This window comes from Dermacentor variabilis, chromosome 7 (assembly GCF_050947875.1).
Source record: "Dermacentor variabilis isolate Ectoservices chromosome 7, ASM5094787v1, whole genome shotgun sequence".
NCBI lineage: Eukaryota > Metazoa > Arthropoda > Arachnida > Ixodida > Ixodidae > Dermacentor > Dermacentor variabilis.
The window spans coordinates 140292108-140316390 of NC_134574.1; the positions used below are offsets into that span (position 1 = coordinate 140292108).

The 24283-nt window shown below is 40.6% G+C and overlaps 2 protein-coding genes, 1 long non-coding RNA gene and 1 pseudogene across 3 annotated transcripts in view; 3 read left to right on the forward strand and 1 right to left on the reverse strand.

Moving 5' to 3' along the window:
• Nucleotides 1–24283, forward strand: part of LOC142588001 (uncharacterized) — a 117145-nt gene that overhangs the window by 42785 nt on the left and 50077 nt on the right. The window contains exons 5-6 of the mRNA XM_075699419.1: nucleotides 5388–5717; nucleotides 21820–22158. Coding sequence (XP_075555534.1) covers nucleotides 5388–5717; nucleotides 21820–22158 — 669 coding nt within the window. The remainder of the gene's footprint in view (nucleotides 1–5387; nucleotides 5718–21819; nucleotides 22159–24283) is intronic.
• LOC142588002 (uncharacterized) overlaps nucleotides 1–24283 on the reverse strand; it is a 107172-nt gene that overhangs the window by 27358 nt on the left and 55531 nt on the right. The gene's annotated exons all lie outside the window — the stretch shown is intronic.
• Nucleotides 1413–2195, forward strand: LOC142588315 (uncharacterized). The gene has a single exon (XM_075699919.1). The coding sequence runs from the start codon at nucleotides 1461–1463 to the stop codon at nucleotides 2193–2195; it is 735 nt and encodes a 244-aa protein (XP_075556034.1). The 5' UTR covers nucleotides 1413–1460.
• Nucleotides 12009–14416, forward strand: LOC142587173 (uncharacterized; annotated as a pseudogene).

Consider the following 24283-nt stretch of genomic DNA (forward strand, 5'->3'; position numbering starts at 1 on the left):
CTTTTTTTATTTCCTAAAGATAAATCTTGTTTAAAGGGAAACCATTTTACCTCAGTTGAAGAGGTTCACGGAAAAACGAAGAATCTCCTGAAGGGCCTTCCAAAAGCCTCATTTCAGAACTGTTACCAGCAATGGCCGCACTGAATGCGGAAGTGCGTCAATGCTGAAGGGGGCTACATTGAAGGTGATAATGTCACAGAGAACTGATTCTGTAAGTACAATAATTTATTGTAACAGTCTCGCTTTTTTGTGTCACACCTCGTATATTACATAATCATCGGCAACCAGAATTATTGATTGTGGTGTTATACACTGGGCAGATTATTAACATAAATCAAGAAGAGCAAAGGCCCCAAGACAGATAGATGCCCGTGGCACTCCGGATGCAATTGATGACATTTATTTACTTATCTCTTTTTTGTTTTCAACACTGTTAGCCCTGCCGGGCTGTTACAGGGTGGGAATACACAGCACAATGTTCACGCAAAGAGTGCTTTCAAATTTTCTGCAAAAGGGTAAAGCGTGTTATTCGACGGAAATACACACGAAAACCATGAAAAGTTATTGGCTGTGACATGTTCAGCTCTATTGGGAGAGAGAAGAGAGAAAGAAGTTTAATGACACGAAATGCCGAAAGGTCGGCCTGAGGTATATTCCTCTAGCCAGCTACTCGGCATTGGGGGAAGGGGAAGAGGGAAAGAAAGAGGGAAGAAAGAAGTGCATTATGGGTGACGATGACGATAGAAGGAAGATGTAGAACATATTGGGAAAACCTCGTTCATCCAAGAGGGCACATTGAGGTATATATATATATATATATATATATATATATATATATATATATATATATATATATATATATATATATATATATATATATATACATGGCTGAGTAGTTCACGCTGGCCCCGGTAATCAATTGAAGAAAAAGAGTACGAGGTACGTTGAACAAGCACAGTGTATTTGACTGACGTTTTGGCTGGCGCGCCAGCCTTTGTCAAAGTGACTTTGACTTTGGCAAAGGCTGGTCCACCAGCTGAAACGTCAGTCAAATATACTGTGCTTGTTGAACGTATGTCGTACTCTATTTCGTCATTATATATATATATATATATATAATTAAATCCCGGTCCCCCGAGAAAGACGATTCGTAACACCGGTAATTCAGACGAAACTTCGTGTTTATCTGCTGAACCTGATAATGACGAACAATATTTCCGGAATATTTCCTATAGAAGGAAGATGTAGAACATATTGGGAAAAATCTCGTTCATCCAAGAGGGCACATTGAGGTATATATATATATATATATATATATATATATATATATATATATATATATATATATATTTAATTAAATCCCGGTCCCCCCGAGAAAGACGATTCGTAGCACCGGTAATTCAGACGAAACTTCGTGTTCATCTGCTGAACCTGATAATGACTTGAACAATATTTCCGGAATGCTGACAGAACTATTGGCTGGGCAAAAAACGATCGCTGGAGACATCGCTGACATCAAGGTTTTTCAGCAAACTGTTAACAAGTGTTTTGACGCTCTGGAATCCCATGTGGCCGCTCTCGAAAAAACTAGCGCTGATCCTAAAGTCTCATATGACCATTCTGGTTCTGACGTACGCTCTTTATCTCAGGCTGTTTCGGAGCTAATTAAAAAAAATGATGACCTTGAAAATCGCTCGAGACGCAACAATATAATTTTGCATGTACTTGGTGAACACAATGCCGAAAACACAGATACGCTTTTGTCTAATGTACACCAATTTTTCACAGAGAAACTTCAAATTGAATGCCCGCCCACCGAACGTTCTCACAGAATTGGCACCAAACGTGAAGGTAGATCGCGCCCAGTTATATTACGAGTACTAGACTTTCGGAACAAAGTAGAAATAATGAAAATTGTCTCAAAGCTGAAAGGAACAAAATTTTACATAACTGAAGATTACTCGGCTAATGTACGTGCCATTCGCAAAAAGCTATGGGCAGCAACCTCTTCTTTTCGTGACCATGGCTCTGTGGTGAGGTTGCGTTATGACCATGTCTTTATAAATGGTGTCCGCTACAGGTGGAATGATGCAGCTAATGCCCTAGTTGACGATTCAGGTCTCGCTGTAAACGCCGTAGTGAATAATTCGAGCCTTTCTAACAACACTCTCCCGGCCACGTCATCTTCACCTTGACAAATTCGCGACTCTTACATGCTTACTTTCTTGAATTTGAATGCAAGAAGTCTAGTAAATAAGTTCCCGCTATTTCTTTCCTTGGTAGCCTCCTATTCCCCTCATTTCATTGGTGTCACTGAAACATGGCTTCAAGATCACATATATGACTCTGAAATCACTCCACCCGGCTATGTAGCTGTCCGATCAGACCGCAAAACTAGTAGGGGAGGCGGTGTCGCCAGTTTTTTAAAATCTGATTTAACGTTTTCAGTTATCTGTCCTCCAGCAGATCTTGAGTCTGTTTGGTGTAAATTATACCTAGGCAAAAAAACAATCATAGTGTCTGTTTTCTACCATCCACCTGCCTCCTCACCTGATAACATTTTTCTTCTCGCTGATTACATCAACACGCACAGTTTTCATGCATATAGCCCAATTCTAATGGGAGACTTTAACACACCAGATATTCACTGGCCCTCACTATCGCATCACAGTTGTTTAGGTAGCGAACTAATTAACTTTTCTTTATCTTTTGGGCTTACACAAGTAGTCAATGGCGCAACAAGACAAAACACATTTCTTGACCTGGTGTTCATTAGTTCAGACCTTGTTGATAAGCTGTCTGAGTGTGAAATTACTGACGGCATTTCAGATCACAGGGCAGTGTTCATATCGCTAAACTGCACAGTTTGTAAACCACGTGCCGAAATTCAAACTTTTTTCGACTTTAATCGCTCTGACGACACGTCTATTCTTGATGTCTTATCAGAACGTTTTGAATCGTTTTGCACACTTAGTAAAGACTGTGACGTGAATACATTAGTTCGCCAATTTGAAAACATTATAAAGCTGTGTATTCAACGCTTTGTTCCGTTAAAAACTAAGAAAAAAAATCGTGCCCTCCCTTGGATGACTAGAGAAATCTTGCAGTTATCACGCCGCGTTAGAAGACTGAGACGCTCAAAACGTAGTAATGACCCTGATGCAATTGCTAGATTCACCTCTGCCAAAGAGGAACTAAATTTGAAAATGAATACGGCCAAAGATTTTTTCTTTCATATCGAGCTGCCAGGTTTACTAAGAAATAATCCTCGGAAGTTCTGGCGTTCTGTCATGCCTACTACTGAAGCTTCATCTTCATTCACTATCTATGATGAAACTATATATGATCCTGCACGCATCTCCAATGCATTCAATGAATATTTCCATTCGGTATACGCAAATGATTCTCATGTCTGCCCTGCTTTTGATAATGATTCAGATTTTTCTATTTCCGACATTTCCGTTGATGTTAAAGGCGTTCTTAATTTGATTCTAAATTTAGACACAAAAAAGTCTAGTGGCTCCGACGGTATTCCTAATTCCTTTTTACTTTGCTATTCACAATGGACATCACGCTATATTGAAATTATATTCAATAAGTCTCTAGATACAGGAATCGTTCCTTCATCGTGGAAACTTGCAAGAGTAATACCCTTGTATAAAACAGGCAGGAAGACAGACATAACGAATTACAGGCCCATTTCTTTAACTTCCCTATCGTGCAAAATGCTGGAACATATTATTTACAAACACATAATAGATTTTCTGGAGTCCAACACCATTCTAACTAATGTTCAGCACGGCTTTAGACGTGGTTTCAGTACTATCACGCAGTTAACCGACTTCACCCATGACATCGCTTATCAGTTGGATCTCGGTAAACAGATTGATGCTATCTTCATTGATTTTTCTAAAGCTTTCGATTCATTACTTCATTCTCACCTCTTGCAAAAATTAAATGCAATACTAAAAAATTCCCATCTGGTCAATTGGATCGCTAGTTTCCTTTCTAACCGGTCCCAATATGTCGACTTTAGTTCTGCAAGGTCATCCATACTTGAAGTAGGCTCCGGGGTTCCTCAAGGATCCGTCCTAGGTCCTTTATTGTTCTTAATTTATGTCAATGCCCTCCCAAAACATGTTTCCTCTAATATTCGTCTTTATGCTGACGATTGCGTCTTATACGACGTGATTGATTCCCCGAATAGTTTTCAGCGATTAAACGATTCCTTTATCTCTTTCAGTGCTTGGTGTGAAAAATGGAAAATGAACATTAATTTTAAAAAAACGGTTGTTTTGTCCTTCACGAAAAGAGCAGCACCTGTAATTGCGACATATTCATTGAATGGGTCTCCTTTAACCAGAGTTCGACAATACAAATACCTTGGCGTAACATTTACTCACAATCTCTCATGGACTACACACATTGACCAAACATGTTCAAAGGCCCTAAAACAGCATGGATACCTACGTCGTACTATGCAAAAGGCTCCGAAAGCAACAAAACTTCTAATGTATAAAACTCTTGTTCGCCCCATTATCGATTATGCCACACCTTCTAGGCTAATGTTGATATTATCAACTGCATATCAATCGTTAGTTGTAAATGTTGAACGACTGGAATCATCCGAGGCGAATTCTGACTGAAAATCGGTATTCGTTAAAAAAAATCTTTGTTAAAAAAACTGAAATGCTTTTTAAAAATTGGGATGAAATCAACCGCGAGATTGTGGAAGCCTACTTCACGCATGTCAACCGAAACGCATGCGTTAGCCAGACTTCTATCTTTCTGCATAATAAAGAAACAGAGTTTTTGAATGGCAAGATAGGCTGGCACTCTTTCACGACTTGCGCGCGCACGCACACACACGCACGCACACACACACACACACGCGCACACACACACACACACACACACACACACACACACACACATGATCGCATTCTCTGTATATTTAATCACTTGTTTGAAAAAAATAAACTAATTGTCAGTCTGCACTCGTATCATGCACTTCGTTTTGTCCTTCGTCCAGGTTGCGCTGTACATCCATAGGAATGTGTTCAGTCACCAACTCGACCGGCTTGCTGTGTTAATACAATCTTCAACCTGAATATGTCAAGCTTACTGTTGTGTTAGTATTGTTTTACAACACTTGGTCGAATTTGCACAGGAATAGAATTCAATATTTTCATTATTACCTCTGTAAATTACGTGGTAATAAATACATGGTGATGGTATTTATTTTTCTGCACTGCCTTTCTTTTTGGCGCATTGGTCAGACCTGCCGCATGAAACTTGCTCTCTACACCAATGTTTTGCGTGGTTTTCTATTTAATAAGTCTCTTAATTCCTTTACTATTTACGTTTTTCTTGGTTCTCGTTCCCAGGTGACAGTAGGGCCTCCTACCATATCAAGGTGTTTGTCGTTCGGACATGGAGCCTTTGTTTGGACCGCGATGCTTGTCGTGGCTGCAGTTTTGAAGGCTGTGGTGATGAGAGATCTAAAAAAATTTGTGAAGAGTAGAAGCGCTCGCCAGCTGCGTCAACTCAAACAGTCAAAGTACTACCTTGTCGGGGACATCGCGCTCTGTGCGCTTCCGGTGGTAGATTCTGAAAGATATGCAATTTTTCATGGTGGCTTGTTATTTATTTATGTGTTGTGCTCAAGCAGTGTGATCACCACGAAGGCCACAGCACTGAAGACAGTGTGTAGCCAGGTACGTATTTTCACTATAAGCATCTGTGCGCAATTTTGTGATGGATTAGGGGACATGTGTGAAGAAAAATATTTCCATACGGAGGAAAACGACTGGGCATCTCAATATCACGAAGCATGTTAAAAAGCATGCTTTTCTTGTTCTTTATGTAGTTTACGATTATGCACTTGCAGCTAGGCTAGTTCTCAGAGTGGAGGTGGAGGCGCGCACAACGGACACACTACGTGTCATGACGCGATTCGCTCCTATTATGACAAAGTTTTCTTCACCTCTTTTCTTTTTTGGCGACTTTAAGTTTCCTAATATAGTTTGGAACAATAATCTACCTGACTTATTTTACTTTTTTATTCAAAAGAATTCTTGGATATTTCTACTTCATTTTCTTGAACTCGATTAGCTACGCAAGGCACAAAAATCACCCCCAATGCTCTAAACATTCTCGATTTCATCTTAACCAATCGCCCCGATTATGCCTCTTTCATCCATTACTTATCCAGCATTATCGACCATCTAATACTAAATATTCACTCAAATACTCCATTTCCACAACTTCCAAATAGTAAAAGAACCCTTAGAGACTATAAGAGAGCTAACTCTGAATCAATAAATGAGCCAAGTCCATTTCTTAAGATATTCTTGAGTGATTTTGAACATCTTACTGTGCAGTCAAACCAGAATATATTTTTGACAGAGGTAAATCACTCCATCAAAAAGCACATCCCAACCCGTACTATACCTTGCAACCCGCACGCGCCTAGGTACAACAATAATTTAAAGCGGCTATCCAACAAAAAATAAAGACTATCATTCTGCAATGCAATCAACCACTGACTCATGTTAGAAAGCCTACACGTTAGCATCATGCGCCTATGTAGCCACACTCAAATGCGCGCAAGAAACATTCTTATCAACCACATTACCATGTACGTTGACAACTAACGTAAAAAAATTCTGGCGCGTCATACATCCTCCTTCCAAAAATTCTATCCCTCTTAACAATTGGTCTGGAAACCCTGTTCCCAAAAATTTATGCGCAACTTTTCTGAAAGATGCCTTTGTTAAAAATTTCTTGTGCACTACAGATATTGAACTACCTGTCTTGAGTGACTAACTTCCTAACTGTCTTCAGTGAATGCTGAAGCTCCCAGTGGTATTTGACTAATAGATTCAATGAAGATACATTCGTCACCTGGCTTTGGTAACATGAGTGATAATTTTCTGAAAAACACCTGCTCTTGTAATTTCATTATATTAACTAAAGTATTCCAACAATCGCTAAACACACATACAGTTCTGTTAGAATGAAAGAAGGACAATTATTCTTTTGCATAAATCCGGCGGCAAATCATCACCTACCAATTATGATGAAACGGTACCTGCTTCAAACTACTAGAACAAATCTTCACTAACCTTGCGGATTTTCTTGCGTCGAATTCATTTTTTCGCCATCACAACCCTGATATAAAAATCATTCTCATACGAATCGCAAGTATTAACGTTTACTCAAAGACTGCACCAAATATTAGACCAGTCTTCTTTTGCCGATTTCATCTGCATAGACTTTTCGAAAGCCTTTGACAAAGTGTGCCATATACACTTGCTTTATAAATTAAGCAAGTTAAACATTGATCATAGTGTTCTAAAATGGATAGAGTCACTTCTCGTTAACCATTCCCAGTTCGTGACAGCTAATGGTCATAATTCACCGCATAGCGACTTTCAATCTTGTGTGCCACAAGGCTCCGTCCTGGGATCTTTCTTATTCGGTATCTATGTTGATCCCTTACCTTCAGCGATTACTTATGACGTTCACTTATTTGGAGATGAATGTCTCATCTTGAGATAAATACCTAACGAGCACGAAATTACCCTGCTTTAGGCGGACCGTCATAACGATAGCAATTGGTGCCGATTGTGGTGAATGGAACTTAAGGTTAACAAGTATAAATTTATGAGAGCATCCCGGTCTAACGATAACCTTCCTGTGTACCACCTGAATAAAGTTGCTTTAGAAACGACATGTAAATGTAAGTACTGAGGCACGCATATAAAATGTAAATTATTGTGGAATGATCACGTCGAATACTTAATTAACCAAGCCAGCCGCTTGCTCGAGCAGCCAGTAACGCACCAATATTGCGTTTATTTGTGGGTTACTTTGACATTTGCAAAAACTTTCATGTAGCACGTATTGAGCAACAGAAAGCTGTATCAGGAGATCATGTTGCTCCACAATTCTGTCATTGACATTTTTAATCTAACTATAACTTTTGGGAAGTTGAATAATTAGAGACCTCCAAATGTGTAGTTAGGTGGAATGCAAGAAAATAATATGAGTATCTCCAAGTGACGGCGGACAACAATACTTTGGTTCTGTCCAGCTGTGTGACATTTGCAAATTTTTAAATCTGTGTACATAATAGTTCGGACACCCGGTATATATATACAGAAGCTGTTTATAAACTATAATTCCTTGTGATGTGACACTGACACATTCGTAAAATGTACCGGCTGTTTTCTGTTACATCAGGGCGCAGCAAGGGCCGCCTGCAACTTCGTAAGGCTGGCTACACTACCTGCGGCAATTTTCCTGATCAGCACGGGTTCCTTCAAGGAATACGTTTCCATGTTCGCCTTGTCTTGGCAGAACTACGAATTTTGGATGGTGGCCGGTAAGTGAATGCCAATTTTTCCATTTCCGTTTTCATAGCTACTTGTTTGCAAAGACTCTCTTTACTTTCTCGAAATATAAATCTTAGATAGAGAAAGGAATAAGTCTGCGTACAATAATGGTGAGCGTCAATGGGAGCGAATAGCCGAGTGATTCTTGCTAGGTATTTCCTTTAATTAGAAGTTGATGAGGGCAGTCATTCATGAGCACTACACCAAAATTTTGAATTGTTCAGGCACTCGGAGCTGTCACAGTGCAGTGCACGCCTCACCGAGCTATACTAGTTATGTTCAGTATCACAACTGTCGTGTGAGAGCACATGGCCATTGCATCAGCACCTTTTGGCTGCAAAGGTTTGACAACCGACCATCAGCAGCCGACCACCGCAAGCACGGGTAAAAGAGCCAAAGAACAATGGCTATTCACATATTAAAAAAAGATCACTTGCGTGGTTAGATTCTTGTCGCCCTTATCTGATGTTGATGTAATATAATTTGTGATTTATCTTTTATTTTTTCACACACGCGTGAACTTTGTATAAAACAGTTTTTAAAGAATAATACAATCAAATGCACTTACAGAACTTGTAGGTCAGTGGAGCATACCATACGGGTATCATATAAGCAGGTAGAGGTGTACTTAGTCTCCTTGATCCCACAGGAGTTGCAGTAACTTAAACAAAGAACAAAGGCAACACTCCGCTGGCAGCTGTGATCCCTCGTGTGCTCTATGCTAACACTAAACCCACACCCCTACATCGTGCTCGCTGCAGCTTTGCTTCCTTATGGACGCCGCTGAATGTGCACGTGGTTGTATTCATAGGCTGCCGAAGTTTTTTTTTTACTCATGTCTCCACAGAATGTAAGCGCGAGCTTGTACAGCAGATGCGAATTGTAGTTTTGAGCAAACTAAGGTTTTGTAGAGTGCTAGTTTTGTAGACGTCTGAACAGTAGAAAAATTACGATCAAGATATCCTAACATGCGATTAGCATTAACATGCATATCCCATGACAGATCGTTATATATGGGAAGGATAAGGTATTTGTTAGCGATAAAGTATGTTGCCACTTTTGGAAAGCACGTTTTTGTTCAAAAACAGCGAATTTAGTTTTCTTATTATTTTAAGAATCTACAGACATTCAGAATTGCGCTGCTGCAAAAATTATCTCTTTATCTGGTTCTGTCGAAAGCTATGATGTTTCTGCAAGTGCCGGCAGACCTCTCTAAAACTAAAAGTTAATTTTGTGAAAATGAAACCTACATTTAAAATTTTAAAAGGAACTTACGTTTGTGCACAAATACGCAGGATACTTTTTAATGAATTTGTGACGACGTATTCTAAAGGTTGATAGGATTGAGCAATGGTGATCGTAATCATTTCTTTATTCAAATTGAACACATTGCCATGCGGGTCGCACGACGTGACATCGTGTTTACACTGCAGCGACGCGTTGTACTGCCATTTAAAGCTATTGTTTCATCACTTCAGTGACCTACATTGTTGTCTTACATCACACAACAAGTTGTGGCTAAGTTACGAGTGAAACAAATGCCGAAACGCAAGTTCTACGGCAATCGGTGCACGACGAACTACTCTATGAAGTGTGAAGTGAATGTTGCTGTTTCCGCAAGTGAAGTGAAACTGGGCCAGCTGCAGGAAAACTTTTAAGTGCCACCGGAAGTGTTGTGGTACAGGGGAAGAGGATTGTAGATGTCGAAATTCTTTTCTCAGTTTTGTCGTCGCTGGCGTGCCCGGAATGCAAAAACATTTCACTGAAGCTTGAGGAGCGTTCGCGCCAAGGGGTATGTTTTGCATACGCTGTGTTATGTAGTGCATGTTCCCACGAACGTTTGTTTTCCTGACTAAAAAAGAAACAGCAAATGCAGCTGAAAACAACGTTCTGCTTATCTGCGCTATCCACCAGCTGGGGAAAGGAACTACTGGTACTTTGACATTTTCGAAGGGTATGAATAGACCACTGCCACTTTGTCATTCCGCCTATGACAAGGTTTCTTGCGAGCACTTTGATGCCGGGAAAATTGTCGCGTCTAAGTCAGTGATGGATGCTGCTGCAGAAGTGCTCCAGGTTGTCGGCAGCAACGAGTGTGGCGTATCGGGGGACGGCTCTTTGGAAAAGCGTGGGAACTCTTTGAATGGTTGTGTCTCTCTGATATCAGTAGTCACAGGAAAGGTGATTGATGTGGAAACAATGTCTAAAAATTGCAAGGCATGTGAAAATATAAAGAAGTCAATATCGAAATTCAAGGCAATGTTAATCTTCTCATTTGATATTACTGGAATTCAATGATTGAGCCGGTTCCAGAGGTCAGACTGTTATTCAACACTACTACACTGAAGTACTAAACAAACTTCGTGAAAAAATTACAAAAAAGGGGTCACATTTGTGGAGTGATGGATAGCTCTTGCATCAGGACAATGCACCCGCTCACACGGCCCTATATGTCACGCAGTTTCTGACCAGTAAAAACATTACTGTGATGGGGCATCCTCCTTATTCACCTGATTTGGCTCCATGCGAGCTTTTTTTATTTCCTAAAGATAAATCTTGTTTAAAGGGAAACCATTTTACCTCAGTTGAAGAGGTTCACGCAAAAACGAAGAATCTCCTGAAGGGCCTTCCAAAAGCCTCATTTCAGAACTGTTACCAGCAATGGCCGCACTGAATGCGGAAGTGCGTCAGTGCTGAAGGGGGCTACTTTGAAGGTGATAATGTCACAGAGAACTGATTCTGTAAGTACAATAATTTATTGTAACAGTCTCGTTTTTTTGTCACATCTCGTATATTACATAATGATCTGCAACCAGAATTATTGATTGTGGTGTTATACACTAGGCAGATTATTAACATAAATCAAGAAGAGCAAAGGCCCCAAGACAGATAGATGCCCGTGGTACTCCGGATGCAATTGATGACATTTATTTACTTATCTCTTTTTTGTTTTCAACACTGTTAGCCCTGCCGGGCTGTTACAGGGTGGGAATACACAGCACAATGTTCACGCAAAGAATGCTTTCAAATTTTCTGCAAAAGGGTAAAGCGTGATATTCGACGGAAATACACACGAAAACCATGAAAAGTTATTGGCTGTGACATGTTCAGCTCTATTGGGAGAGAGAAGAGAGAAAGAAGTTTAATGACACGAAATGCCGAAAGGTCGGCCTGAGGTATATTCCTCTAGCCAGCTACTCGGCATTGGGGGAAGGGGAAGAGGGAAAGAAAGAGGGAAGAAAGAGGTGCATGATGGGTGACGATGACGATAGAAGGAAGATGTAGAACATATTGGGAAAACCTCGTTCATCCAAGAGGGCACATTGAGGTATATATATATATATATATATATATGGCTGAGTAGTTCACGCTGGCCCCGGTAATCAATTGAAGAAAAAGAGTACGAGGTACGTTGAACAAGCACAGTGTATTTGACTGACGTTTTGGCTGGCGCGCCAGCCTTTGTCAACGTGACTTTGACTTTGGCAAAGGCTGGTCCACCAGCCGAAACGTCAGTCAAATATACTGTGCTTGTTGAACGTATGTCGTACTCTATTTCGTCATTATATATATATATATATATATATATATATATATATAATTAAATCCCGGTCCCCCGAGAAAGACGATTCGTAACACCGGTAATTCAGACGAAACTTCGTGTTCATCTGCTGAACCTGATAATGACTTGAACAATATTTCCGGAATGCTGACAGAACTATTGGCTGGGCAAAAAACGATCGCTCGAGACATCGCTGACATCAAGGTTTTTCAGCAAATTGTTAACAAGCGTTTTGACGCTCTGGAATCCCGTGTGGCCGCTCTCGAAAAAACTAGCGCTAATCCTAAAGTCTCATATGACCATTCTGGTTCTGACGTACGCTCTTTATCTCAGGCTGTTTCGGAACTAATTAAAAAAAAATGATGACCTTGAAAATCGCTCGAGACGCAACAATATAATTTTGCATGGACTTGGTGAACACAATGCCGAAAACACAGATATGCTTTTGTCTGATGTACACCAATTTTTCACAGAGAAACTTCAAATTGAATGCCCGCCCATCGAACGTTGTCACAGAATTGGCACCAAACGTGAAGGTAGATCGCGCCCAGTTATATTACGAGTACTAGACTTTCGGAACAAAGTAGAAATAATGAAAATTGTCTCAAAGCTGAAAGGAACAAAATTTTACATAACTGAAGATTACTTGGCTAATGTGCGTGCCATTCGCAAAAAGCTATGGGCAGCAACCTCTTCTTTTCGTGATCATGGCTCTGTGGTGAGGTTGCGTTATGACCATGTCTTTATAAATGGTGTCCGCTACAGGTGGAATGATGCAGCTAATGCCCTAGTTGACGATTCAGGTCTCGCTGTAAACGCCGTAGTGAATAATTCGAGCCTTTCTGACAACACTCTCCTGGCCACGTCATCTTCACCTTGACAAATTCGCGACTCTTACAAGCTTACTTTCTTGAATTTGAATGCAAGAAGTCTAGTAAATAAGTTCCCGCTGTTTCTTTCCTTGGTAGCCTCCTATTCCCCTCATTTCATTGGTGTCACTGAAACATGGCTTCAAGATCACATATATGACTCTGAAATCACTCCACCCGGCTATGTAGCTGTCCGATCAGACCGCAAAACTGGTAGGGGAGGCGGTGTCGCCATTTTTTTAAAATCGGATTTAAAGTTTTCAGTTATCTGTCCTCCAGCAGATCTTGAGTCTGTTTGGTGTAAATTATACCTAGGCAAAAAAACAATCATAGTCTCCGTTTTCTACCATCCACCTGCCTCCTCACCTGATAACATTTTTCTTCTCGCTGATTACATCAACACGCACAGTTTTCATGCATCTAGCTTAATTCTAATGGGAGACTTTAACACACCAGATATTCACTGGCCCTCACTATCGCATCACAGTTGTTTAGGTAGCGAACTAATTAACTTTTCTTTATCTTTTGGGCTTACACATGTAGTCAATGGCGCAACAAGACAAAACACACTTCTTGACCTGGTGTTCATTAGTTCAGACCTTGTTGATAAGCTGTCTGAGTGTGAAATTACTGACGGCATTTCAGATCACAGGGCAGTGTTCATATCGCTAAACTGCACAGTTTGTAAACCACGTGCCGAAATTCAAACTTTTTTCGACTTTAATCGCTCTGACGACACGTCTATTCTTGATGTCTTATCAGAACGTTTTGAATCGTTTTGCACACTTAGTAAAGACTGTGACGTGAATACATTAGTTCGCCAATTTGAAAACATTATAAAGCTGTGTATTCAACGCTTTGTTCCGTTAAAAACTAAGAAAAAAAATCGTGCCCTCCCTTGGATGACTAGAGAAATCTTGCAGTTATCACGCCGCGTTAGAAGACTGAGACGCTCAAAACGTAGTAATGACCCTGATGCAATTGCTAGATTCACCTCTGCCAAAGAGGAACTAAATTTGAAAATGAATACGGCCAAAGATTTTTTCTTTCATATCGAGCTGCCAGGTTTACTAAGAAATAATCCTCGGAAGTTCTGGCGTTCTGTCATGCCTACTACTGAAGCTTCATCTTCATTCACTATCAATGATGAAACTATAAATGATCCTGCACGCATCTCCAATGCATTCAATGAATATTTCCATTCGGTGTACGCAAATGATTCTCATGTCTGCCCTGCTTTTGATAATGATTCAGATTTTTCTATTTCCGACATTTCCGTTGATGTTAATGGCGTTCTTAATTTGATTCTAAATTTAGACACAAAAAAGTCTAGTGGCTCCGACGGTATTCCTAATTCCTTTTTACTTCGCTATTCACAATGGACATCACGCTATATTGAAATTATATTCAATAAGTCTCTAGATACAGGAATCGTTCCTTCATCGTGGAAACTTGCAAGAGTAATACCCTTGTATAAAACGGGCAGGAAGACAGACATAACGAATTACAGGCCCATTTCTTTAACTTCCCAATCGTGCAAAATGCTGGAACATATTATTTACAAACACATAATAGATTTTCTGGAGTCCAACACCATTTTAACTAATGTTCAGCACGGCTTTAGACGTGGTTTCAGTACTGTCACGCAGTTAACCGACTTCACCCATGACATCGCTTATCGGTTGGATCTCGGTAAACAGATTGATGCTATCTTCATTGATTTTTCTAAAGCTTTCGATTCATTACTTCATTCTCACCTCTTGCAAAAATTAAATGCAATACTAAAAAATTCCCATCTGGTCAATTGGATCGCTAGTTTCCTTTCTAACCGGTCCCAATACATCGACTTTAATTCTGCAAGGTCATCCATACTTGTAGTAGGCTCCGGGGTTCCTTAAGGATCCGTCCTAGGTCCTTTATTGTTTTTAATTTATGTCAATGACCTCCCAAAACATGTTTCCTCTAATATTCGTCTTTATGCTGACGATTGCGTCTTATACGACGTGATTGATTCCCCGAATAGTTTTCAGCGATTAAACGATTCCTTTATCTCTTTCAGTGCTTGGTGTGAAAAATGGAAAATGAACATTAATTTAAAAAAAAAGGTTGTTTTGTCCTTCACGAAAAGAGCAGCACCTGTAATTGCGACATATTCATTGAATGGGTCTCCTTTAACCAGAGTTCGACAATACAAATACCTTGGCGTAACATTTACTCACAATCTCTCATGGACTACACACATTGACCAAACATGTTCAAAGGCCCTAAAACAGCTTGGATACCTACGTCGTACTATGTTAAGGAATGTTAAGTGTTTAGCGAAGCATCATACACAACTTCGCGCGTTGAATTTGCAGATATTCTTTTGTTAGTCAAAATTTACCGATAGACACGGCGCATATATACATTGCAAAACCTAGTAGACCCCTTTAACGCTACTTAGCTTGCGATATCCAAGCCGCAAAGTTTCTCGACTCACACGCTTTTGAAAAAGAAACTGTGGTTAAGGTATGGCAGCTGCAAGAAGCCGACGTATTCTTCAATACGTACGGCTCGAGCCACCTGTACCCCAAGCATACACGAAGGGAATGAGCGAGCCGGAGCGAGCGGCGTCCTGGCCGTGACGTCACTCGCGAGAGGGCGCCACTTCTAATTCTCGGGGCTAATAGCCTGGCACGGTTTTGGCTGCTTGTCGCGGCACTCGGCATTTACATGGTGCTCGCTGAATAAAGCAGCCGTTATTTCTTTCTGTTGTTGTTTAAGCTGAAGTATAATATTCTACAGACACCATACCTGGGGGTGCACGTCCGAAGAAAGGAATGAGATGAAAAAGAAGTGGGCCTACAAACCAAAGTGCGCACGCAATGTTAAGAGGAAGCTTTAGCTCGAGTGCTCCTATCTAAATACATGTAAAAGGTGAATTCGTTTTTTTCGGCAACCACTGCACCAAATTTGACGAGGTTTGTTGCATTTAAAAGAAAAACTTAAAATCTAGTGACTGTTGGTTTCGAATTTTTGAGTTAGGTTGTCAATTTTTTATTAAAAATTAGCGAAAATCGAAAATTTTCAAAAAACGAAACTATGAAGTTTACAACTCTGTAACTCAACCGCTAGAAATGATAATACAATTCTGTGAATTGCATCTAGTAGTACATCCAAAGCGCACAAAATTGATATGTTACACATGAATACAAAAAAAATTAATTATAGGGAAATACAACTTTTGCAAAGCCGTTGTAACCAACGTAACAAATTCATGTAAGATGTAAAATGACATATTGAATTTGTCCGCTTTGAATGATCTAATGGATGCCGTTTACAGAACCGCGATATCAATTTTTGATGCAGAGCTATGAATTTGTTAACTTCGTGTTTCTATTTTTTTTTTCAAATGGTCAAGTATTTGAAAATCGTTTTAAGAAAATTCAAGCCTTAAATCGAAATTCCGCTTCCAACAGTCACTAGAATTTAACTTTCTCTTCAAATGCAACAAATTTCATCAAAATCGGTCCAGGGGTTATCTCATAAAAACGTTTTTGCGTTTTACATGTATTTGAATAGGCCGCGTCGGAGTTGGGCCCGAGCTAAAGCTTCCTCTTAACGCCGGTGACCCACACTTCGCCGGTACTGGTGTCTCCGTGAGCGCAAAACTTGCAACGGAGCAAAACTCCTGGACCGCCAGCCACGTGCACGAGGACAGTGACAAGGCACACGCAGTGAGAAAATAAAATCCGCTACAGCACAATAAGCGCAAACACCCGCAACTAACGTGCACATGTCAGCAGAGCAGCGCCGCTCACTTGGTGCCGAGCTCGACCGCAGCGCCCTCACAGTCCCAGGAACAAGTTGTGCCCTGCTCGAAAGGAAGAGTCGTGCGACTGAGAACGTCTCGGTCCGAAATGAGGGGAAATGACGTCTTTTGTTTACTTCGCCGTCTGTGATTCCGGTAACCGTGATCGCATGGGTAGCGTGGGTAGTAGAGGCGTATTAATTCTATGTTTTTGCGTGTTTTAGGCGGCCTTTTTCAACAACTTTGCTGACATTGCTTTCAACAGCGAGGACAGTCTGTGGAGCAGCCCTATCAACCGGACAGGGCCGTAAAATCTGTGTGAAGTTCGCAGCACATCGTCGTTTGGTTTGTGAATGTTAGAAGGTGTTCGTGTTTCTCAGCGCCGTAATCGACGATGGATTTGGCGTCGAATGGTGTGCGCTTAGTTCCGGCTTGTTGTGCGCCGTTCTACGGATGTGTACTGTTAATGAGTGGTGCTGTTTGTGCATCGGGAAATGGTGCCACGCCAGCGGGATTTGCTGTCTTGTAAAAACATCCGTATCGTCTTTGGCGAGTGCTTTCGGAAACTGCTCGCCTTTTGTGCGTGTCTGTGTGTGTGTGTGTGCGTGCGAGCGCGCGCGCTTCTGATATGCGTCGAACGCGTAGGAACGTCCGTACAGTCTTTCGCGAGTGCTTTCGGAAACTGCTCGCATTCTGTCTGTGTGCGCGCGCGTGTGACATTCGTCGTTATTGCGATTTGCAAAGGTGTTTTTCATTTGGTGACTGCGTCCGCGAATGCCAGGATGTGATACACGTTCGTCATTTAAAGACCCTGCTTCAGTGTAGGGTCACTTACATTTTGGTTGCTTGGAGGTCAGCTTTCAATGCATGGCAAGGCAGTGCGCTTAACTATCATTGGACACGAACTGCGTTGTAATTTCTCCTTTAAATTCAAATTCAGTTTTATGTAGTATGTAGGCAGATAATGGTCGCCAAGATGCGACGCTCATCTCGTTTTTTGCCACTGCTGTGCACATATGAGGATTTTTTACTAGGTCAAGCTCTCTCAGCAAGTTGTGAAACACTTAGTGCAAATAATTTTTCACAGCAGTAACTGTGATCATGACCACAATTGATCACATGACATTTTAGGGATTGTTATTTAATTACAATATTTTTTTTATTTATTTGTGACAAAGTGCGATGTATTTTGACTGCTATTTTGGCTATCTGTTCACCAAGCTATTTAGACTGTCTTGTGGTTCTGCTTTTTATTTTTATATGTAGGCATGCATGGCCAATCTCATTCCTGCCTTCTACAATTGGACATAAACAGGCACTAACATGCTCTTAGCAAATTTGTATTTGACAGTATTGTGGTTGACACACTTGGCTATTCAGAAAATATGCAGGTTCAAGTTCGCCCATTACTACCTCTGACTGATATCTCGCATGCAAGCAATATTATTAGGATGTGACAAAGTGCATACATAATTTGGCACTGATCAAACTGCTTGCAATAAACTTTGCCAACTCGTCCTTGTTTGAAGTGTCTCCAATGTGCTATAATCACATTGCCAGATTATTTTATTGCGTGCTCAAACAAACATGTAGCATTTTATTATGAAACTTCGATGGTACCTGACTCCTATATTGCAATAAAATCTTAGGCAGATCTACTCTGAACAAGGGATTCAAACTCTGACGATAGCTTTCAACAATATCATTGTGCTATCCAGTGCTTACTGGCTGGTCGAGGAATGCGTCATGCAAAGGCAGTAGTATCGCCATAAGTGTTCATCCGAGAATATGTCCCCAAGTGAAAATCATTGCATCAAAAGTACCGACACCAGCTTTGATGGGGATGTATATGTGTCCGTTGCACGAAATTCCAGAAGTTGAACTCTGAACATCTTATGTGCTCTGTAGTTTATGTTGGTATATATGTGTCACAATGGTTCAATGTGATCATACAGCACATTGATCACGCTCTTGCATGTAATCGGCTAGAAAAGGCCAGTTTTCCAATATCTATCGTCGTATCACTATATGAAGGGCTGGTGAAGAAAATAGAAAAAAGGGGGAGCACTTCAGTAACGGATCAAAGCGGTAAAAGAGTGTGCAGCCGTCCCTTATGTGCATCAAATGGGGCATGCGTTAAAAAAGACAGCCATGAAATATGGTGTTCAAATTATCTTTTCAGCTAAAAACTCGTTAGACAAAATATGCAATTGCGTCAATAGACCTAAACAGGCGTCCAAGACCGCGTGCCGCGTCAAACACATGGGGCAGCTTGTGGCATGGTCGGTGGGAGTGGTCTACGTTATTAATCTTTCGTGCAGCAAGAAGTACTTTGGGCAGACCGGACACTGCCTTAACATCCACCTTAAGGAGTACCAAGGTGCGACCAGGAATGCAGCAGGCTCGAATTTGGCTGCGTATTGTTGAAATTGCCCAGGCAAATTTATTTTATTTATTTATTTATTTATTTATTTATTTATTTATACATACTGCAGCCCGTTATGGCTATGGCAGGAGTGGGTGTACAGGCGCCCAAATCTTTAACTGGCGTGCGCGAGCGGCGACTTTTCCGTGCGTCAGCGCCGTATGACGGGGCGAGGCTGGAAACAGCTTAGCAGACGATGGGCCCAGCTGAGCGCGCTTTGTCCGTATGCACTTAGCCTCAGACTCTTTGCAGCCGCGCCCCGTCATACGGCGCTGACGCACGGAAAAGTCGCCTCTCGCGCGCGCCAGTTAAAGATTTGGGCGCCTGTACATGCCTGGAAAACTGATTACGATATGCAGAAACAAGAACATAAAATATAAATATGTGAAGGAGCTATACATCAGCAATAGCATTTAAAAATTGAGAAATGGGTAACAAACGAGCTTCGGCAGGTAACAAATTCCACTGTTCAATCATGCAGGGGAAAAAACTGTATCTGAAAGTGTTAGTGCGTGGATGGAGTGGTCTGATATTAGAGGCATGATAAGTTCTGGTTGCAGTCTGGCAAGCAGACATTAAAATGGAGGGATCTGATAGGTGACAAAGAGGGTTCTTATACGAATAGAAAATCTTCAGAGATTCTATGTGCCGCCGTCTAGAAAGAAACTGGAGGATTCATTCCGCAAGAGCAGCTGACGGTGAAATGTCTTGGTCGAAGCGACGGTAAACAAAACGAATAGCCTTCCTCTGCACCGACTCAATACAATTAATTTCACATTGTTTATACGGGCTCCATACGGAGAAAGCATATTCTAAAATTCGGCGAATCAGTGTTTTGTATGCTACTAATTTAGTGTCCCTCGGAGCAGCAGACAACGTCCGGTGGATGTAACCAAGTTTTTTTAACGCTTTACTACAAATGTAATCTATATGTTTAGACCAAGACAAGGTGGGTGTAAAAATGATGCCTAAATATTTGTATTGAAAACCTCTTGTTAGTGGTACATCGCTGGCCATATAATCATAACATAAGGGCATGTGTCTGTTAGCAAAAGACATAGCAGTTTTATCAAAATTTATGCTCATTTTCCAAGTAGCACACCAGTCACAATACAAAACAAAGTCATCTTTAAGGCGCTGATGATCAGCGAGTGAGTCAACTGGGCTGTACATAACACAAGCATCTGCATAGAGGCGTATCTTTGAAGTAACATGGTCTGGAAGGTCATTAATAAACAATAAGAATAGTAGACGGCTAAGTACGGATCACTGTGAGGCTCCTGAGGTGACGTGGACTGCGGACGAATCCGCAGAATCATAGCATACGAATTGGGAACGCAAAGAAAGGAAACACTCCAAGACAAGACACTAACTGAGGGTTATTTAGAATATTATGGAGTTTCAAAAACAATTTAGAGTGTAGTACTGTGTCGAAAGCTTTCCTAAGTAAATGAAAATGGTGTCAATCTGATTACCGAAGTCGATATAATGGGAAATGTCATGAGTGAACTCAGTAAGTTGGGTTACAGTACTAAAACCGCCCCTGAAGCCGTGCTGAAAGCTGTTCAATAGGTTATTATGCTCAAGGAACACTATTATATGCTTATAGATTATGTGTTCTAGTATTTTACAGGAGGTTGCAGTTAAAGAAATAGGCCTATAGTTAGATAAAAGCTGTCTGTCACCAGATTTATATAAAGGTAGTACTTTAGCTCTTTTCCAAGAAGACGGCACAACGCCACTATTAAGGAACTTCTTACATATAGTGAACAGATATTTAGATGTCCATAGCGACAATCATACTAAAAGGAATTCGGAATTCCATCAGGGCTGGCTGCTCTTTTAGTATCTAAGTTTAGTATGAGATTGAAAACACCTTCTAGGCTAATGTTGATATTATCAACTGCATATCAATCGTTAGTTGTAAATGTTGAACGACTGGAATCATCCGAGGCGAATACTGACTGAAAATCGGTATTCGTTAAAAAAAATCTTTGTTAAAAAAACTGAAATGCTTTTTAAAAATTGGGATGAAATCAACCGCGAGATTGTGGAAGCCTACTTCATGCATGTCAACCGAAACGCATGCGTTAGCCAGACTTCTATCTTTCTGCATAATAAAGAAACAGAGTTTTTGAATGGCAAGATAGGCTGGCACTCTTTCACGACTTGCGCACACGCACACACACACACACACACACACACACACACACACACACACACACACACACACACACACACACACACACACACACACACACACACAAACACACACACACACACACACGCACATGCACACACACACGCACACACACACACATGATCGCATTCTCTGTATATTTAATGACTTGTTTGAAAAAAAATAAACTAATTGTCAGTCTGCACTCGTATCATGCACTTCATTTTGTCCTTCGTCCAGGTTGCGCTGTACACCCATAGGAATGTGTTCAGTCACCAACTCACCCGGCTTGCTGTGTTAATACAATCTTCAACCTGAATATGTCAAGCTTACTGTTGTGTTAGTATTGTTTTACAACACTTGGTCGAATTTGCACAGGAATAGAATTCAATATTTTTATTATTACCTCTGTAAATTACGTGGTAATAAATACATGGTGATGGTATTTATTTTTCTGCACTGCCTTTCTTTTTGGCGCATTGGTCAGACCTGCCGCATGAAACTTGCTCTCTACACCAATGTTTTGTGTGGTTTTCTATTTAATAAGTCTCTTAATTCCTTTACTATTTACGTTTTTCTTGGTTCTCGTTCCCAGGTGACAGTAGGGCCACCGACCATATCAAGGTGTTTGTCGTTTGGACATGGAGCTTTTCTTTGGACCGCCATGCTTGTCGTGGCCGCACTTTTGAAGGCAGTGGTGACAAGGGACCTGAAAAAATTTGTGAAGAGTAGAAGCGCTCGCAAGTTGAGCCAGCTGCGTGAACTCGAACGGTCAAAGTACTACCTTGTCGGGGACATCGCGCTCTGCGCGCTTCCGGTGGTGGATTCTGAAAGATATGCCATTTTTCATGGTGGTTTGTTATTTATTTATGTCTTGTGCTCAAGCAGTGTGATCACCACGAAGGCCACAGCACTGAAGACAGTGTGTGGCCAGGTACGTATTTTCACTATAAGCATCTGTGCGCAATTTTGTGATGGATTAGGGGACATGTGTGAAGAAAAATATTTCCATACGGAGGAAAACCACTGGTCATCTCAATATCACGAAGCATGTTAAAAAGCATGCTTTTCTTGTTCTTTATGTAGTTTACGATTATGCACTTGCAGCTAGGCTAGTTCTCAGAGTGGTGGTGGAGGCGCGTACAAAGGACACAGTACGTGTCATGACGCGATTCGCTCCTATTATGACAAAGTTTTCTTCACCTCTTTTCTTTTTTGGCGACTTTAAGTTTCCTAATATAGTTTGGAACAATAATCTACCTGACTTATTTTACTTTTTTATTCAAGAGAATTCTTGGATATTTCTACTTCATTTTCTTGAACTCGATTAGCTACGCAAGGCACAAAAATCACCCCCAATGCTCTAAACATTCTCGATTTCATCTTAACCAATCGCCCCGATTATGCCTCTTTCATCCATTACTTATCCAGCATTATCGACCATCTAATACTAACTATTCACTCTAATACTCCATTTCCGCAACTTCCAAATAGTAAAAGAATCCTTAGAGACTATAAGAGAGCTAACTCTGAATCAATAAATGAGCCAAGTCCATTTCTTAAGATATTCTTGAGTGATTTTAAACGTCAAACCAGAATATATTTTTGACAGAGGTAAATCACTCCATCAAAAAGCACATCCCAACCCGTACTATACCTTGCAACCCGCACGCGCCTAGGTACAACAATCATTTAAAGCGGCTATCCAACAAAAAATAAAGACTATCATTCTGCAATGCAATCAACCACTGACTCATGTTAGAAAGCCTACACATTAGCATCATGCGCCTATGTAGCCACACTCAAATGCGCGCAAGAAACATTCTTATCAACCACATTACCATGTACGTTGACAACTAACGTAAAAAAATTCTGGCGCGTCATACATCCTCCTTCCAAAAATTCTATCCCTCTTAACAATTGGTCTGGAAACCCTGTTCCCAAAAATTTATGCGCAACTTTTCTGAAAGATACCTTTGTTAAAAATTTCTCGTGCACTACAGATATTGAACTACCTGTCTTGAGTGACTAACTTCCTAACTGTCTTCAGTGAATGCTGAAGCTCCCAGTGGTATTTGACTAATAGATTCAATGAAGATACATTCGTCACCTGGCTTTGGTAACATGAGTGATAATTTTCTGAAAAACACCTGCTCTTGTAATTTCATTATATTAACTAAAGTATTCCGACAATCGCTGAACACACATACAGTTCTGTTAGAATGAAAGAAGGACAATTATTCTTTTGCACAAATCCGGCTGCAAATCATCACCTACCAATTATGATGAAACGGTACCTGCTTCAAACTACTAGAAGAAATCTTCACAAACCTTGTGGATTTTCTTGCGTCGAATTCATTTTTTCGCCATCACAACCCTGATATAAAAATCATTCTCATACGAATCGCAAGTATTAACGTTTACTCAAAGACTGCACCAAATATTAGACCAGTCTTCTTTTGCCGATTTCATCTGCATAGACTTTTCGAAAGCCTTTGACAAAGTGTGCCATATACACTTGCTTTATAAATTAAGCAAGTTAAACATTGATCATAGTGTTCTAAAATGGATAGAGTCACTTCTCGTTAACCATTCCCAGTTCGTGACAGCTAATGGTCATAATTCACCGCATAGCGACTTTCAATCTTGTGTGCCACAAGGCTCCGTCCTGGGATCTTTCTTATTCGCTATCTATGTTGATTCCTTACCTTCAGCAATTACTTATGACGTTCACTTATTTGGAGATGAATGTCTCATCTTGAGATAAATACCTAACGAGCACGAAATTACCCTGCTTTAGGCGGAGCGTCATAACGATAGCAATTGGTGCCGATTGTGGTGAATGGAACTTAAGGTTAACAAGTATAAATTTATGAGAGCATCCCGGTCTAACGATAACCTTCCTGTGTACCACCTGAATAAAGTTGCTTTAGAAACGACATGTAAATTTAAGTACTGAGGCACGCATATAAAATGTAAATTATTGTGGAATGATCATGTCGAATACTTAATTAACCAAGCCAGCCGCTTGCTCGAGCAGCCAGTAACGCACCAATATT